The sequence below is a fragment of the Bombus pascuorum genome, chromosome 2 (genome assembly GCF_905332965.1).
Source record: "Bombus pascuorum chromosome 2, iyBomPasc1.1, whole genome shotgun sequence".
NCBI lineage: Eukaryota > Metazoa > Arthropoda > Insecta > Hymenoptera > Apidae > Bombus > Bombus pascuorum.
This window is the reverse complement of record NC_083489.1, coordinates 5,049,739-5,069,377: the sequence shown is the minus strand read 5'-3', so window position 1 is coordinate 5,069,377 and position 19,639 is coordinate 5,049,739. Positions and strand designations below refer to the sequence as shown.

General features: G+C 31.6%; 1 protein-coding gene across 1 annotated transcript in view; it reads right to left on the bottom strand.

Moving 5' to 3' along the window:
• The window catches only part of LOC132904690 (putative uncharacterized protein DDB_G0271606), a 34,513-nt gene extending 28,669 nt beyond the window's left edge, over nt 1–5,844 (bottom strand). Inside the window, exon 1 of the mRNA XM_060955388.1 lies at nt 5,522–5,844. Within this exon, the coding sequence (XP_060811371.1) occupies nt 5,522–5,641 (120 nt within the window). The 5' untranslated portion in view covers nt 5,642–5,844. The remainder of the gene's footprint in view (nt 1–5,521) is intronic.
• Between the last annotated feature and the right edge of the window lie 13,795 nt (nt 5,845–19,639).

The following is a 19,639-nucleotide window of genomic DNA, read 5'->3' as shown; positions in this document are numbered from 1 at the left end:
CGCGAAGATGGTATTGAAATATGTACGTATATATTTTGACTTATGTAAGAGACATCTTGCTCGTGCTAAATCGTGTAAACGCGCGAAGCTAAAAGCAAACGGGCTAAGCCATCGTTTTAGAATATTTTACGAACGATTGCTTTTTCGTCGGGATAAAAATTTCATTCCACATATTTGAATAGAAAATATATTTTAGAAAGTATAACGTAATGAGAATTCAAGATTATAGAACTCGTATAAGGAACTCTGGCAAAGTGAAGTTATTAAATTGAAAAATCTAAAGTGTAGCCTATTTCGTATGTAAGAAATGTTGCAAATGGATATTCGTTGAGTAATACCGTACAATTTCTAGAAAAACCGCTGCTGAAGGAGAAGGTATACGCATATCGTAAAGGATCATGTTATGTAATATCGCAGGAAATTCAAGTTTCAATTACTTGCTACTCAAATAATAGCAGGATGGTCATATTATGAAATGATTACTATCTACGCATCGTGTGCTCCCAACTTTATCCCGCAGGTAACTCCTAACCAAGCATTAAAGTCTCCAGGCTCACTCGATATGCGTATTGCATCGTCGTTCAAGATTGAATTCTTTACAAACTGAAAATCGAATCTCTTCGATGTTTGAATGAAATAATATTCAAGACACATATATCTAAATATATGAATATAAATAATTATAAATTATATAAATTCGTAATATTCATAATCACATATCACGAATATAAATTTAGTTTAATTATATTAATTATTGGTATCTATGTTATCTTATTTTAGCTATTTTATTAAAAAATAAGGAAATTATATATTCAGCTATTCCATTACAAATACAAACTTCGATTTAAATTACAAAGAGGAAGAGATAGAAGAGACGAATGTAAGCAAATCTTGAACCACTTTGTCGTAGTTGAATAAATCGTATTTATGAGGAAATCTACAATTTAAACGATTTAATGTCTACGAAAATTCTATTCGATGAATTTGCAAGTAAATCACGGCGCATACAATTTTCATCGATTCTATAATCGTAGTAATTTCTTGGAAAATGTAATTGTCACGATGCCAACGGTGCTTGCCTCCATAGGCGATATGTAAATTCGATACTTGTGAATTCCGTACAACCCGAATAGTACGATTCTTGTCACGCTTCGATTGAAAAAGAAACGCAGTTTAAATCGCTGCAGGTGAAATCTGTCAGTCTTACAAATGTTTTCAATGGCCGGTATTTGCCTCGCGATGAGGACGATGCAATTGGTACTGGTTGGTACGTCGTTGTCGACCAAATACCGTTTTCAAATTTTGTAATTATATGAATTACTGATAGAAGCACGAAGAAACGTTACTTTAAAGCATTAAAGCAAGAGATTATAGAGGAGTTAACCACGAAAGTTTACGATGATTATTTCAACTATCTCTTTTTCTTCAATATATTTTATGTCTCGGTTACTTTAACTTTTTGTAGCTTTTTGACACATAAAAATATTTTTTGACATATAAAAGATATACGTACGATTTTATTAAGAATAAAAAAGATAGGTAAAATAAACTATGCAAAACTTTCCTCGAACACGAAGAAGTTTTATGCGAGAGTCATTTTATTTTATAACAAGATAATAAGAATATGCGTAATAAAAAGATGTTTAAAGTAAACTACGTAAAAGTGTTTTGCAGATAAGAATATGAAATATTACTTTTGGTCGTGGGCATATGAAATCGTATTTTTGTTTTAACGTTTCAAGGACAAGAATTCTTTATGTAACCAAATTGAAACAAACATTGACGTCATGGCGGATATATGTTTCCCGCGATGGAAAATTTGGACTCTACATCGAAGCTTTGAGAATCTAGAAACAAAAGGCAATTCAACGGTAGCCATGAAAGTTTCTAATAGCGGCGAATGGTTGCGTTCACCGGTGGTAGAAAGTTTCCGGTTTTAACGAAATAAACGAACGAAAAAAAAAGCGTGGCCGATGTTGAAAATGAAACCACGTCGTGCATGATTTTTCAAAACGTATCGCGTCACGCTAATGAAACACGAAAGTTCGATTAGCCAGAGATAGAATTTCCATGTTTCGAAAAAATGGAAAAACCAATCTGGATGATTTATTGCATATAAGATTATGGCATTTTTTAAACTAACACAAACGATATTTAACTGCGGGAGATGTAATTGAATAGAAAATACAGTTGTAATTCTATTCTATGATTATCAAATCAAATATTTTATTTCTAATTCATAGACTGAATTTAAAGGAGGTAGTTCTCACGGTAGTTTCCATTCTTCTTTTCTGCAATGTGAGCTAACTGTTTTCTCGAACTCTCATTGAGAAATTACTCGCCTATGACAGTGCATTTATTTACTTCGAACGGATGCACACACGAACATACTGTCACATACTGCCACGGTAAACATGAATTATGAGCACTGTCATTTACGTCCCCTAAGTATCATCCATTTCTCTGGGATTTCCTACTGCAACTGTATTTTCAAGCAGATAATTAAACGACAAATTGCCTTTCCTTCATTATCTTTAATCCCATATTGTTTCCTATCCTTTATTTAATTTCTCAACTACTTTAAACATACTCGAAAGTAGAGCTTGGAAACAGAGAAATATTTTAGCATTTGTTTAAACCAAATTTCTTTCAAATTTCAGCACCGACGTTAAAAAATGAAAAACGAAATTTTGTTAAATTTTCTAATTAATCTCTTCGCGAATAGAAGAAAATTTCCAAACAATTAAAACCGAATACGATACAGTACAAAGCTGCACAGCGTAATAAACAATCAATCTTGAAAGGATCTACATTCAACGTTTCATGGAGACTTTCATTTTACACCGACACTTTTAACAATTGCAACGGTTATTGACAGAGAAAGTTGGCAATTAATTAAACGACAAATTCTTTCACCCGTACCGGTGCGTTTCATTTCGTGGAAAAATACATCATTGAAACACGTTTCGAGCCTACTATTCCTTATCTAATTATAGAATATCATGTTCACGGAAATTACCAGGTGTAAAACGCGACAAGATCGCTTTGCCCGTGGGTTGCGTCGTCGCTTCTTCCGTTTACGTAGGCGACTTTTGATCGATCAAGCAAATAAATAAACGTACACATATGGTAGCGTGGTTCGCGCAATTAAGCTTGTCCAGAAACTTTCACGGAAGTGCCTTACTGTACGGATTTCCGCGCTCTTTCATAAAATACCAGCCAAACAACGTCCTCGATACAAAATGTATCAAAGCCATAACGAATTTTAGTCGTGGTATAATTCAGCGTTTCCGTTGCATGACGAAACATCTATCCCGATCTATCTCCTCTACCCTGTAATTTATAAAGGCCGACTGATAAGCAGAATTAATTCTGATAATCAGCCACTTACGTACTGTAAATTGTTTTAGCTTAACTGAAACTTGGTTCTTACGTTACATAACTCCCTTCGTAATTTCCAAACGAATATCTACAGATTCTATTTTAGCAAACGTGAAAGGATTTATTTTCAACTTGAAGGAAAAGAAATCATATAATTGTAAAAAGATAACGATACCTACGTAGGTGCTTATAGCAAAAATGGAGGTAAGTAACTTTATACGTTAGAATTATGAGGTACTCGTTTTACGTCTCATTTTATGTCTGTGGAGAAATTGTAATCGATATTAATAGAAATTTGTTATAACGAAGAAAATTGTTCATTCGAAGGGAATAATGTAATCTGATTATTGCGCTGCCGAAGAAAATTCGTTTATTTGTGGATCGATTGGCAGTTTATCATGCGACCATGTTGAGTCTGTATACGTGTTTTACTTACATACCATAGATATCTACTTAAGTTTGTTATTTTGACGCATCAATTTCCTGAGACTCTAACGACTAAAGGAAAAAAACTACAGGAAATTTTCAAGCCACTATACGCATATATAATTTTTAAATTTCTTACTGTATGTATAGGAAAAATTTCAAACATAAAAATAGATATGTCCTTTTTGCAGCAATTCAAAATTTTATCGCTTTATTGAACTCTCAATGGGTTAATAATAAATGGGAATTTATTTTCGATAGAAACGTATCGGATATATTCACCATTACCTATCTGTAAATTATTTTGAACATAGCCATCAAGAGATTTTTATTCAAAATAAAATATTGAAACGAAACGGCACTAATTGCAAAGTAGTTTTAGTTACCGAAGATTATTATAGAACTATCAGAAAAATTAGCACCTTCGTATTTATGTCGGTAGGCGGAAATAATATTATGATCTTATTCTAAGATTTACGTTGGTCACGTCCTTGCGCATATTTTTACAGCTCCGTCGTGACAATTTTCCTGAACTGGCCTCGCTGTACAAAACACATGCATTCATAAATCTAATCTACTCGTTGGAATTTTGTTATCAGAAATTACTACATTTATGCTTGCTGTTTAATCGATCGAGAACAAATAGCGTACAAACATCATGGCATCGAAATTCTATTTCTATCTTTACGCAAGCTCGCTCTATTTCATTAATTGTGGCTAGCATAACGGTAAATGTATCGAGTCTTGTCCAAAGATTGGAATATAATCTATAAAGCAGCACTAACGAAATATACATTGCATAACACAGATACACGTATTGTGTTAAAACAATGATAAACAAACGAGAGGAGAAATGAAAATTGTTAGTTACATGCGATTGTACGATCAGTTGGATAATTTATTTGTTAAAATTTTCTCGCTGTTTGTTGTGTCCTATTCATCATATTTTTACAAATTGAAAATACTCCAAATGTCTCCTCTTTATAAATTTCTTGTAAGGTAGAAAACACTAATTTTTTAATATTTATTGAAAAAGGAATTGTCTTTCTATTTAAATAAATGTTAATTAGTAATCATCTTTATCGCATGTGTATAATAATGCTGCCAACGTGATCACTATCGATGCTCAAACAATTCCATGTTCCGGAGTCACGTACCATGTCGAATTGTTTTTAAACTGTAAATTCTACCTGGTACACCCGTCCAAAATAAAAGGCTCTATTATTAGCAATAGTCGTTTGAAGTTATGGTACAATATTTAAATAAAACGAACTCGATCTCTACATCGGATCAAATGAAAAATCAAAAGTCACTGTTCATAGTCGACAGAAGACTCTATTACTATAATAATCGCAGTCATGTTGAAATACATGGTAGAACATTTAATTAAAACAAAACCAAGCCCTGCGTTACGACTAAAAGATCAGAGTTCGATACTTTTAATCAACGGAAGACTGTGTCTTTTATGCTGCGAGATTGAGTGCGATTAGAAAATCTCAGCTCAAAGCTATTTTATAAAACCATTGTCAACAGAATCCTGCGTTCTAAATAATTCTGAATCTCGACCAGTCATGGAATACATTGACCAGACAACCTCGATTCACCGTCTTACTACTCCTATTCCAAAAACAAGAAGCTGTCTCGCTCGGCGAGCTCCCACGAAAATAGTGGAATTCTCTTAATTCCCTTGATCCAAAGAAAGCTGAAGGCTTACCGGTGGCGGTTCGGTAGTGGAGTACACCTCGCTGGGTGCGTAATTGCTATGAGGCGGATGAGGCATCTTCTCCGAGACGACGGCAACAGTTGCCAAGGAATCCGGCTGTTCCTTTTCCATCTTCCCTGGTACCTTTATCTTCTTCTTCCAAAGGCACTGATTGACTAAATGACTCTGACTACGACCGATACCTTTCTTGCTGTACGTGGTATCTCGAAAAATCCTCTCTCTTCTCCTCGATCGACGAGAACACTTCGATGTCGATCGCTCGGCGAATCGACGAGCAGTGAGCGGCCAGCACCGTCTGACACCGCTAGCTTAGGGTTACCCCCACCAGCTGTTGAAGCTGCTGAACCTTCTGGTACACCTTTCCGATGGGTATGTCTTCTGGTACCAAGGTGTACCTCAGCGTGTTCTCGTTGTCGGACTTTCTAAACAGCTCCAGCGTGTACCTGTACGTTCGTGGGCGAGACCGAAATATCAATACGTGTGCATATGCGAGTGTGAGCAAGCGTGCATATGCGTGAATATTCCGTATATATGTGCGCAAACATCAGGTGTGTATGTGCGTGAATGTAACGTACGTGTCCGAAGCTATCCCACCATGGATCGCTCTAGGTTGGTATCCCCGTGTGGGGATCAACGTTCGAACGCCAAGTTTTGCAATGTTTTTCTCGTCCCCTGCCCTCCACCTGCTGCTGCACTCCTCCGCCCCCACCTTCAGCTGGCTGGCTCGTATTCCGTTTTTCCCCAGCTTTGGCCAAATTGCATCAACCTGACGGACGAGCCCTGGAACGGAGACGGGACTGTTTTTGAATGTGGAACTCTCACTGGTTGGACTTTTAAAGGACATATGGTTATTTAGCGCGCGTGCGTGTGCGAGCTGCATGCGAGGTAGCTTGTTTCGCCGGGCAGGAGAAGCGTAATTGGAAAGGCGCCGCCGGTTTTCGGGAAAGGCGATTAAACATTTTCTCTTTGCCGAGATGTAAATCGCGGTCGCGTGATAGCGGCGCGTAAAGCAGATGTTGCGAATGTCTAGCACTCTACATCAGATACATTACATTTGTTAGAAATAATATCGTCTTACCGTTATACTTATTGTTACTTGAACGCCTTAGAAACGAGACTGGCCAACTCGAATTTTTGCTGATTTTCTAATTTCGCTATACCAGTGGACGATTAATGTCAAATTCACGAGAAACAAATTTCATAGATTCGCTTATTGCAAGAAGATAGCATAAATCAGGAATAATAAATCCTAATGTAAATTTATAAAACAATGCTTGTGGCATCGTCACTTGTTTGTATCTTGATTTATGCATTTATGTCTGACGATTGATGATTTATAAACGGCGCGCTTATTGCAGAATGATAAGTGTGACTGTAATTAATTAGTAACATGATCGTAGAATCTTGAATATGTTATTATTATAGACGCAAGGTGAAAAGAAAGAACATAACAATTTGTAAAATAAAAAGCTCCATCGCAGAGTCTTCTATCGATTAATGTAAGATTCATGATTTTTTATGTAGTTTATTGATATAAACATTGATGTAAATGTACTATAAATATATATACTATACTATATCTTTTTTTAATTATTCATTTCGTTATTTGTAAAATGATATGTACGCCGTCTGATCGTAATTAACAAAGTATTTATGGAATATCAGTATACATACACATATGTTATAAATAATATATGTATCATATAAGAAAAAACGTATTACTCGGTAAGATATAGAATAATAAGCTCTCTGGCTGATTGCGATTAAACTAACTGTGTAATATGGTTTGTTCATGAAATATGAATGGCTAAAACAGAGTATAAGAGAACATACGAACATCTGTGTTACGTGTTACATCAATCCTCACAATGTGTACTACTTGATGATATTTAACAAAACTTTCTTATCTTAACGCAGTTGTAATACCAATTATACAATTATTTTCTTTCTCCTACCACAGCAAAAATAATATTTTTATATATATAAATGCCACTAACACTTTACGTTGATATTACACGTGCGAATATTTATATTTATACGAATTACTTAAAATGAAACATGTCTTTTATATTATTAAATTAAAGCAATGTAAAGTTTATCATCGTACATTGTCAAAAATAAAGTGAAAGGTTCTGTTCCTATTGTAAAATAATTTCTATCTTACTTTTATATTTCTGTACATCTAAGTTTAATTATCGCGTTCAGCAGCTGTTGAATCGTTATTTAACGTAAAGGAGAGAGAGAGAGAGAAATTATGTAAAGAATCACGTTCGAATCAACGCTGTTCATTCACTGACTCGCAAATTGTAACGCATCGCGTGCACCTTGCAGTAGCTTACATTTTCTTCCATGGCAATCGCGAACAAGATATCCTTGCTGACGCGGCAGAGTTTAAAGAAACGCTAAATTCATGAATAACAATTTTCCATCACTCTTGAAAAAGAAACATGTTAACAAGCAACTCACACAATTTACGCGGCTCGTCAGCTGTAAGTGATTTAACTTTCTTGCACCAGTTCCCACTTATTTTTCCATTATAGAACCAATTAATCAATCTTGAATAACGAAGTGATTAATTGTCCTCTATAATAATATCGAATCATTCTTTTCTCTCGAGTCTCTTTGAAACTGAAAAGAATCCAAAGTATATCGATTGGATTATCCTCTACTCAAAAGCTTCTGTAATCATGAAATTCAAAATTATTAGAAGTCCTTAAATACGAATACCTAGAATTCAAAATTAATGGATTTTGGCAATATGAGCATCGTGAAAAATTCGAAATCAAATTTGTAAACGTAACTATCATAAGGTTGAAAATTGATAAATTTTACAGATACAAACAAGATGTAATTTCTTTTGAAAAGAAAAGAACGTAACGAGTGAAATTCAAAATTATTAAAAGTTTTTAAATACGAATACCTAGAATTCAAAATTAATGGATTTTGGCAATATGAGCATCGTGAAAAATTCGAAATCAAACTTTGTAAACGTAACTATCATAAGGTTGAAAATTGATAAATTTTACAGATAGAAACAAGATATAATTTCTTTTGAAAAGGAAAGAACGTAACGAGTGAAATTCAAAATTATTAAAAGTTCTTAAATACGAATACCTTGAATTCAAAATTAATGGCTTTTGGCAATATGAGCGTCGTAAAATATTCGAAATCAAACTCTGTAAACGTAACTATCATAAGGTTCAAAATTGATAAATTTTACAGATACAAACAAGATATAATTTCTTTTGAAAAGAAAAGAACGTAACGAGTGAAGGTAAAAAAGTAGTAAAGCGACAATATAAAAGCGGGAAATCTCTGAATAAATAAATTCCTAGAATCAAGATGATATTGGCGATTTCTGTGACGAGTCGACTCGTCTTTCCCAATTAAGATCTTCGCGATCCAAATCTCAAATGATCGAAAGAAAGAAGAAAATCGATAAACAAGTGATTTTTTCGGGTTAAGCTTGGCACGACAAACGTGAATACATCGTAGAAGCGACGTAACCCGTATACAGGAAGTGACCGGCCAGAAGAACCGAGGAAGTTCATATTACAGTGTTCGTTAAATGTCGGATGGGTACGTATGCGTGACAGTGAACAGAATGGAGAGCCATCGGGAGAGATGATAGGAGGAAGCGTTGAAAGTCTTTTGTTTATCGACATCCATTTAATAGACGAGCAACAGTCGAGTGCTTTCGAAATTTCACGTCATTAACTCATTCAGAATTTGTAATTTAACTGTGCCGTATCTAGGCGCGGAGAAGCATCTTTTACAGCTCCGATACTTTCAGACGAATGCTAAGCTCTTTCCTGACAACTCTTTGTGTTTGAGATACTTGATTTACGATCGGTTTATGTGTGCACGTTTCGGTTCTTAAAGAAATAAAGTTAGTTGGTTTGCAAATGTTGTAAACTTGGTAAACTTTTATACTAATTTTTGTTCTATTATTAGTATAGACCAATGGAATATAGTATTAGATTGACCAAAAAGTGTGTTTCTTTTACAGATACATCTTTTACAACGATGCATCTTTATACAAACATGAAACCTAATCTGTCGAACATTGTGATCCTTATTTTGATAGAACAGAAAATACTGTGCATTCATTATTTCCTTATAAAACGAAAGAAACTTTGTAAATGATTTGATACAAGATTTAATTGTTTAGATTATATCAGATATGGAATGATATTCACATTATCCCTTTTATAATAAAATGTCGAAGAATTCATAATAGATCTCTAGCTCCTTAGATTTCCTGCATTTCCAGTACCAAATACAGAAGATACATATTTTCAACGTTTTATAGAAAATGAATATTAATAATCGCCTTACGTACTATAACATTTGAAATGTGAAATTTATAGTTCTGTTGAAGAGTTGATATTTCTATAAAAGTTTAGTGTCTCTATAATATGTTATATACACAAACGATGATAACAAAAACAATAGTAATATAAAACATTTACAATGAGTAAGTACTATTCTGAGACTAGCGATGTTTTTATTTACTTTGACTGCTAACTTCTAACTCATTTTACATTACTGGAATATTATCAATTGCTTGCAAGTACAAATATTTTCCTTTGTTATGTTCCTGTCAATTTGATCTTCCTTCCTACTTTCAACAGAAAAAATTCACACCAAAATTCAATGTTAATGTTTTAACAATTTTACGCTGTTAGACTCACTAATGTGTAAAGAATATCTAAGTACTTAAGTCAAGGTACAAATAGACCAGACTGATACCCGCGTAATATGAATTTGAAACGCAAACGCGGTTATATCTGTTACACGACCATTTTGCTATGGTCTGTGTGTCGAGTTAGAGATAAACGCCAACGACGTGCAATATTAAATTACATTATCGTCTAACGTTAAAATTATCTGTACATGTCAAGACAATACACAGGAAAATAAACGTAGTTAATATAATTAACATGAAAAATTACGTCTTTGATGTTTTAAAACCTAATAATACAATATTTTTAATATTTTTATATAAAGACCACCAATTAAATATATAATTTTAATATTAGAAGATAAATTTCAATGAAGCTATCGAGAATGAAATTTCAGCCTGAACGAATTATCTTGATATGTATTGTCATTCATATTACTTGTAACTATCGCAAACAATAACTTTTCTACTTCTCATCCAATATTAAATAACGATAAATAATTTAATTACGTTTCTTTGACTTTATCGATTTAGAATTCAAAAAATATATAATATGAATATTTCAGACGAAATTTCATCTATAACGTAAAGGTAATTTTAATCTTAGAGATTAAAATTTTAAATTGAAAATTATCTTTTCGTTCGATGCTGTCATTCTCTTGAACAACTAAAAGATATTAATAACATCGATATTCACTGAATTAAATATAGATTAATATTAAACAAGTTGTATTAATACCACAACTAAATTGATATTATTCGTTTTTACAAAACATTGTAAATTTATCATCTACTTATCGCTTGAATTCTTCGACTCTACTAAATACTATTAACATAAAATGACGTAAAGATAAAAAGTCAGTAAAATATGAACTGTCTGGTGATTTTTATATCATCTCAATTACCACTACTTTAAATAATATGCTTCTAACAGATCACTTGACAATCTGTTTAACAATCTCTTTCAGCAGCATATTCGTTGAAACTGGTGATTTTTATATCATTTCAATTACCACTACTTTAAATAATATGCTTCTAACAGATCACTTGACAATCTGTTTAACAATCTCTTTCAGCAGCATATTCGTTGAAACTGGTGATTTTTATATCATTTCTATTACCACTACTTTAAATAATATGCTTCTAACAGATCACTTGACAATCTGTTTAACAATCTCTTTCAGCAGCATATTCGTTGAAACTTTACACGCATGTATGTACGTACATCCATATGTATTATGTGTTTCGGGCAACATTCATGGACATATTTATTGTGCAATTGCGTACGACACGACGCGACAACCAGAACAAAGAATAACTTTTTCTTCGCTCTTTCACGGCTTTGGTCATCGTTAATCATCCAACACACGAAAATTTACGTGATCCTTGTTAGCACCGTTTTCACGTAAATGGTACTTGAGGGTACTTATGCAGATCATCCGCGCACTATGGATGACAAACGAAATGTATCCTTCTTTGGATTTCTTTTGTTTTTACTGACTCGTTTACCTTGTTCCAAGTGAAAATATTGTTGAACATTTTGCACCGACACGTATATATTTTTAACATGAAAAATAAACTATGAATGTTTATGCATTTAGATATGAAAGATTCAGATATGGAAAGACACACAGAATGCACAAAATACACTAAAATATATAGAATATTCTGAAAATAAATTTCCATTTAGGTTCCATTTCTTTAATTTTCTTCGCAAAAATGTGAATTTGCATAATACATACATATATCAAAATACTCAAAATATAAATTTTCATAATATATAGAATATTCTAACATAAGTATAGTAAATGCTCATAATATTTAAGAAAAATAAATTTCTATTTGGAGTCTAGTCTTTTCTAAGTTGTCCTCAAAAAATACAAATATCCGCAATACGTTGCTCATGATAAAGAAAGTTCATCTTCTTTATTTGCTTCAATTGTGTCAACGAGAGAAATTCTCAAACTACGGAAATAGAGGTTTCCCCTTCTCTCTTCATTTGCTGTTACGCAATTGCCAATAAAAAGATGCTCAGCTATACTTTCGTTTTCTCGTTAGTAACAGCCATGGATTTCATATTGTGTTCCTTTTCGTGTGCAGATATATCAGTGCAATATAGATTTCAATAATATCTATTTAATCGCACAGTTGCTGAATAACTCGAAGCAATTCGTTTGCATTTTCTATGAAAGTTTCTTGATGCAAATATAGAAAGCGAAACGGATAATTGAGTGTTTTATCTGTTTATTAACATAACAAACTTTTATGTAGAGATCAAGATCAAATTAACAGGAGTAGTAGATAAGTTCGGCGTGCACGTGAATACTTTTTATTGTTGATAAAAGATATATGAAAGCTAAATAGACAGTAATTTTTAGATAATATTTTAACCAGAATTTCTTGTATACAGCGAAGTACAAAAATTTCCGACCACACAGATTTATTCGCTTGATATTCGAAAAGCGACGTGCAAAAGAATTTTAAATAACATTAGGTATACAAACGTTACAAATAAAACGAACGATACATTAAATAAATAGTTTTAAATATATGGATGCCACAACCAGAACGTATTAAGTTAAACTTTTTAAACTTTAGAGCAGAGCAAATCAAAATTACAAAAATCTTGTACATATATAACATGCACTTAATATCATTTTTACGCTATTATATTAAAAACTAAATGATTTAAAACGAAAATGTTTTTACCATCGGGAAAAGTGAAAAATTTGGTACGAGAAGCACGTGAAATGTAATTTAATAAAAAAAGGTTGACTTGGTACATTCTGCTTTTGGAGCCCAGATATTTAATCAGTACGTAGTTACATACACAGTTTAAATTTTGTAAAATATCGCTTTTGGAATATTGCAGGCCATTGTATATATTTCCTAAAGAAGAAATAAAGTAATTGGATAAATATACCTCGTGTATATTGTAACCATGAAAATGCAAATTAAGCTGCTGGAAAATAACTATTAATCGTATTACGTTGTGTCTCTGCGTGAACAATAAACCTTCTGGCACTACGTTGAGTCAATTGTACGAAAATTTTTCGTGTAGCGTAATCAAAGAAAACACAAGACGCGCACAAACGTGAAAACATCGATCACACGGTTTATCAAGAGAAAAGTAAATAACGAGGAAATGGTCGCTGCACGATGCAACTGCTTGAAAGCAACCGGTAAATTACGATGATTTATTTCCACACCTATCCCTCGTAGAAACGAAAGTACACCACCACTGATAAATATCCGGCTACTTTGATCTATTTTTCAGAAAAGAGAATTTTTTTACCAAAGTACAAATTAGTAGTAAATCAATAACTAGAAATATCATATTGTATTTTCTTATGCAAATTAGTGTACCGATAATAAATTTAAATTACAGATTTTTGATCTAAAGAAGCCTTTAACGCAGTAACAGGTTGCCAAATAAATTATTTACTAAATTACCTTCGCCTAATAAATAGTTCATATTACAAATTACGTGATGTGCTACACGTTGTATAAATAATACGTTGATATGCTAAACGATTTTAAGTATGGCCGTATAAATTAATCTGAACAGTTTTTCTATCTATTTGTAATTACGAAATTAAATAACCTGAAGATGAGAACTTGTCAAAGAAAAAAGAATTTCATAAGGTTTGTCCATTATGAACGCCAATTCCTTACTGTCCATTAACTTTCAAAGATTACTTTTGTTGCGTAATGATACTTTACAATATAATAGTAAGTTATAAGATTACTAGTACAAAAACAAAGACTATCCTACATCGATTCGAAATATTTCAAAATAATAAAATTAATATGAAAATACGCCGACGTTTCAATAAAGATACAACGAGTTTGCAAAATAGCCTGAGAAATTGGAGATAATTGTTTAAAAACAAAAATAGGATAAATACGTCAAAAAGACTCGCTGAAGTGACTTATAAGACACAGAAAACTATGTAAAATCTTATCGCCTGATTTGTTTCTCCATAGTTGTAAATCACAATTTTCCAACTGTTCCTCAGGATTTTGTCGATTATTGCTCGGAGTTCAAGTCATATAAACGTATATTTCTAAATAAAAGATATTAAAAAGCCTTTCGTTGCGTTATTCTCTTATACATTTTTCTTTCACTCATAGATGCAATAACAATAAATAAAATTATTTCATAGTAAACTCAAATCCTTTCGCTCTTTATAAAATAATTTTAAAACAAAATTACTTCTTGTCAAAAAAGAACAAACATCCGGATATTTCTGCGCGATACATAATGCGCCTGTGTATAGTAAGTTATAAGTTATAAGTTGTGACAATTATTCCAATTCACTTAATTGATGAAAAATCGCAATAAAAAAGCGTTTTACTTATTAACTTATACGGTTAATGCATCGACAAAACAAAGAAAAAAAATGTATATGTATGCATATATATATATATAATTCCTGCATTCTTCGGTTTCAGGGGAACATTACGCAAGAAAACTCTACGGTAAGACGCGTCTTCGATTATAATGCATAATGTTATTGGTCTTTTTAGCGATTGAACCTATCAAGGATATCGAAGATAATCGTTCTCAACAACGAAACGTATCGAACCACGACAATCTTTACACTTTCTTCTTTCTTTCACTTGGAACTTTGGATAATGGACGATATTGTGTTTTGTGAAATACTTCATAATGTTAATCAATTTACTATGTTGTCCTATCGACTGGATTCATCAAGCCATTTATCAAAAACCAGTCAAGACTAGCTTATCTAACCATTATAACGGATACGTGGATTCTGCATCTCATTTTAGAAATGGATAGTACGTGTTCGGAGTGCTTGAATTAAAAGACCGAGAAGTTAATTGACTTTATGTATTCACTACTTTCATGATATTTTAATTAGAATTCAAGGATTTAATGGAACGCATGTTCCTCTGTTTAATTCATATCTTAATCTCTTCAGGAATGAATTTATTAAGACCAGAAGGATATAATTATTTCTTATCTTTCGATCCTATTTATTCCGAATATAATTATGAATATTAAACGAAGCAGATAATGCTCCACCCGAAGGAACAAAACACGAGGATTTTATGAATCAATGGAACAACGACCTTGCGTAAAGTTTCGCACGAGAATTGTCCAGAGCAGAGATTTTATTTACTCGTTTCTTAAAAATCGTAATCTAATAGTATTATAAGAAACTGATATATTCTAATTTTAATTTGTTTGACAATGTATGCTGTACAATGTACTGTAAAATATAGTAAAATGTAATCTATATGGAGATTTCAATCGTCTCAATAAAAAAAATTCTATTCACAATTACTGTAACAATACTGTTTATCGTTATAAAAGCACATACCTATGGTCACTTTCCAATTTTCTTCATCCTTCCAGAAGATTGAAATCACAACTTAGTGTATGGCAGGCGCTGACACCATTTTTCTGGCCCAATTAAATTTTCTGGGCATTTTCTGTGCAAATTGAATTAATCAAATTAGATAGAAAATGGTTTGACCTGCTAAATATTATAGCGAATACTATATCTCGAATATTTCGCATATTTATGTTTACCTCCGCTGGTTGGTTTCACTGCTGACACGTACAAATTTCGAATATCATTTTATATCAAACAACAGTCAAGGGAATATTTTTTGTACAAGACGTTGTACTTTCACTGCATTTCCCAACGTATTGTCTGCGCTCATTTCGTCCAATCAGAGCCGATCAAATTGCTCAGGAACGAGAAGATGAGCAAGAGTCGCGTAAATGTTCGTACGAACTGCGAAATACGTTTGGTGGAGAAAGTGGGAAACCTACCTACACCCGCAAGCAATCGCACAATCATCGTAATTCATGGACTAGTCGTGTTCTGTAATTTCTAGCAATTCTAGGATACATATATGTGTTCACGAAATATTGCTGTAACGTATGTTTTTTTTCAAAAAGACGATCACTGAAAATGCAATAATTGAGGAGGAAGTATAAACAGCGTGTATTCCTTCTGTTTGACCTGATTTCAACTCATTCGAATACGTGAATGAGACTTTCTCTGGTTAAATTGTCGCGTAAAGATACAAAGATATCATATACATAATACATTTTACGAACATGGCTTGCTTAAAAAATACTAAGGATTATTTTTGAAACGAATGAAAAATCGAATTATCAAAAGAAATTGATAATTCGTGTATAGAAATTGTAACTGTTCGTTCATTTTATTGCATAGTTGTAATTATACAATTATAAGTGAAAATGAATAGAACATTTTTACGTGTAGAAATTTACCTACACAGGATAGCCATATGTAAAAATACGTAAAATATCAAAAGTAGAGCACTTATGTTTAATGAATGAAAGAACTCTCTATTTAGATTCCATTTGTTTAGTCACATTCATAAAAATAAGAAATTACATAAACATCCGTAGTATAATTATCAATATTCGACAAAAGTAATAGTTATAAAATAATTGTAAGATATTACAGTGATACATTATTGATTTATAATTGATAATTATTTTCTTAATAAGACCATAATTTTCTATAATGTATAATTTTGTATTATGACCATATGTATTATGAATCAATTATTTACTAAAATGTAGGATCGTTAATTTTTTGCTTTTCTTTATGATACTTTGTCTATCGGTGTCTTAACGTTTTTCTTGTGGTGTATTAAAAAAATTGAAATATTATAAAGAAAGAAGGAAAAATGAACGATGTTATAACATATCGAGACAACATCATAAAGCTAGAAAAAGATATTAAAGTAATTTTTGTGAGCACAATCAAAGTAAAATAATATAGAAACATAATTAATAAATTGGGATACAGTTTCAGTTGTTATAGATTACTCTAATCACTCACCGATTAAAGATTTTCCCATTTCTTCTTTAATTTTTCATATAAAACGATATAAAACTCGTTCAGTAGTCGCATTTATTTTTCATTTATTAACTACAACATAAAATTATACACAAATCATTGACTTAAATAATGCGTGAAAAAACACATAAAATATCTTAACATTTATTGTATTGATATCATTTTTAAAAAAGTGCACAATACTGTACCTTTTGAAACAATAATAATTGTATTTGTCCGTATAAGCTAAACCATTTTTTGGTACTAATCTTTCAAATACGTGTGTATGTAAGTTTTCTAAGAATGGTTATTAATGTCTATTAACGTACACTTTTAAATTCAACTAAAAATTAAATTTAAAAATTAAATTGAAAAAACATTCGTCTTCTACACAAAACAGATAGTTGTCGTCGTACTCGTTTCTCTTAACTTCGTTCTAATTTCACCGTGCTGTATCCCGTTTAGCAATTAACTCGATGAATGGCAGATAAGAAGAAATACGTGACTTTTGTGTTAATAATGATATGATCTATTGTGGATTTATAGCTACAGTTATACCATTGCTTCATTAACATAATAACGAATGAAAATAAGCAACGGCTGACTATTATTAAAAACTTAGTCATAAAATAGTTATGAAAAAAGGTTTTATTTTTGACTAAATTCACGTTTAAAATATCTACAAAGATTCTAAAAACAATTCATTAAAAAGTTTAAAAATTTTAAAGTAATTAAAGAGTCGATATTTAATATTACAGTGTAACAAATGAACTTTGGAATAATCAAGTTTTGTAATAAAAGAAGAAGGTTATGGTACGACAAATTCATCCTAGAAAACTCTAGCCCTTAAACAAATTGAGCAAATTGATTTTTCATAAAAATGCTAATTCAGCAAAACTAATTTTCCTTAGAAAATTCTAATATTTTAAATAAACTGTTCATATTGTGTTCTTTGGTTAGCAGTTACAAAATTTTATTACACGAAAGCTACTGGAACATATCATTACCATCCAATCTATACTATCTCAGAACAGATGTATTTTTTAACTTTTCAAAACGAAAAAACAGGTTCATACAAATCCACATAAAAGAGTAGTTCACCTCAATTCCTACCACCAATGTTAATTACTACATTATAATGAGGACGACAGTGCAATTAAGTACATGAACTGACGGTTTTAATCGCAAACTACTTTTGCAATTATATAGACGTATGTAACAGTTGGCATCGGTACTAATTATAAGTACGTATATAAATTGTTATTTGAAAACCGATTAATCGGATCTCGAAACAGAAATTCGAGATCTTAATTTTTCGAAAGAAAATATCGTATACTTTTTTATAACATGCATATTACGTTTATATTAAATGAGACTTACAGAGACATCATTGATAATACATTGTTATACAGTTTGATTCATTAGAAATCGAAGAGTTGTTATGCTCTATTAAACTCAGCTATCAACTACTTTTCTTTAATGTAAAAACACCGTAACAGTTTTAAGCAACATTTTATTACTTAAAATTATGGCTAATAATTTTCTAACAATATTTGCGCCTTTATAATAATTCATAAATTTCACTATTTAATGAATTTAATACAGAAATAGATATAATAGAGTCTGTACTACACCCCAACATTGAATGTCGATAATTTGAAGCGATATCGATATATTCGATATTATTCGATTGCTTCCATAATTATTGTCATCGATTAAAACTAATCATCAATAAAATGGTCTTAAATCTGCTCGATTTATTTGAACCATTTGGATAAATAAGATGAATAAATTAAGGTAATTATTAATTAATTAATATATATTTAAAAATATTTGAACTAAGTTACGGGTAAACTAAGCTGCCATGATTCACTAGGAAAAATATCAGACACCCAGTATAGAAAAGCATTTTACATTAATGCACCACGAGCTACTTCGTGAAGAAAGAAATAGATTCAAAGGAAAAATATGTTTTCACCGTGCGGGTGGGGACTGCACACCGATGCATAAAGCGCATAATCGTACACGCTTAGAATCTTTTGATCTTCTCTGTATATACACATAATGTATTTTAAGTGGATGTTTGTGTCACTGTCGTGAATACTCGCTTTCTCTGACAGTAGCGTACCTACGATCTTTCTCGATATCGATGCATCGATCTTGTATTAGATCTACGATTAAAATCGATTTGTTAAATTTTATTTATCAAATAAAATATATACAATGTGTTAAAATTAAATTTAAATTTAAATGGTTCAGAATTTTCTAATAAAATATTTGTAAATTTTAATGATAGATGAGATGTTTCTTATTTATTTAGCATTTATGATTTTATATTATTTTATTAATTGCGTGCTTTTTAATAATTCTATATTTTTTTATTGAATTTATTTACATACTTTCATATTTATTGATATTTATTGATATTCTTAAATTTTTCACATACATTGAAAAATTAGATTAGTCATTTAATATAGTATAATAAAAAGTATTCGTATTGTAATTTACATAACATTAAATAAAAATTAGACCGCAACGAGAAACAGAAGTAAAAATTCAGTATAATTTTTATAT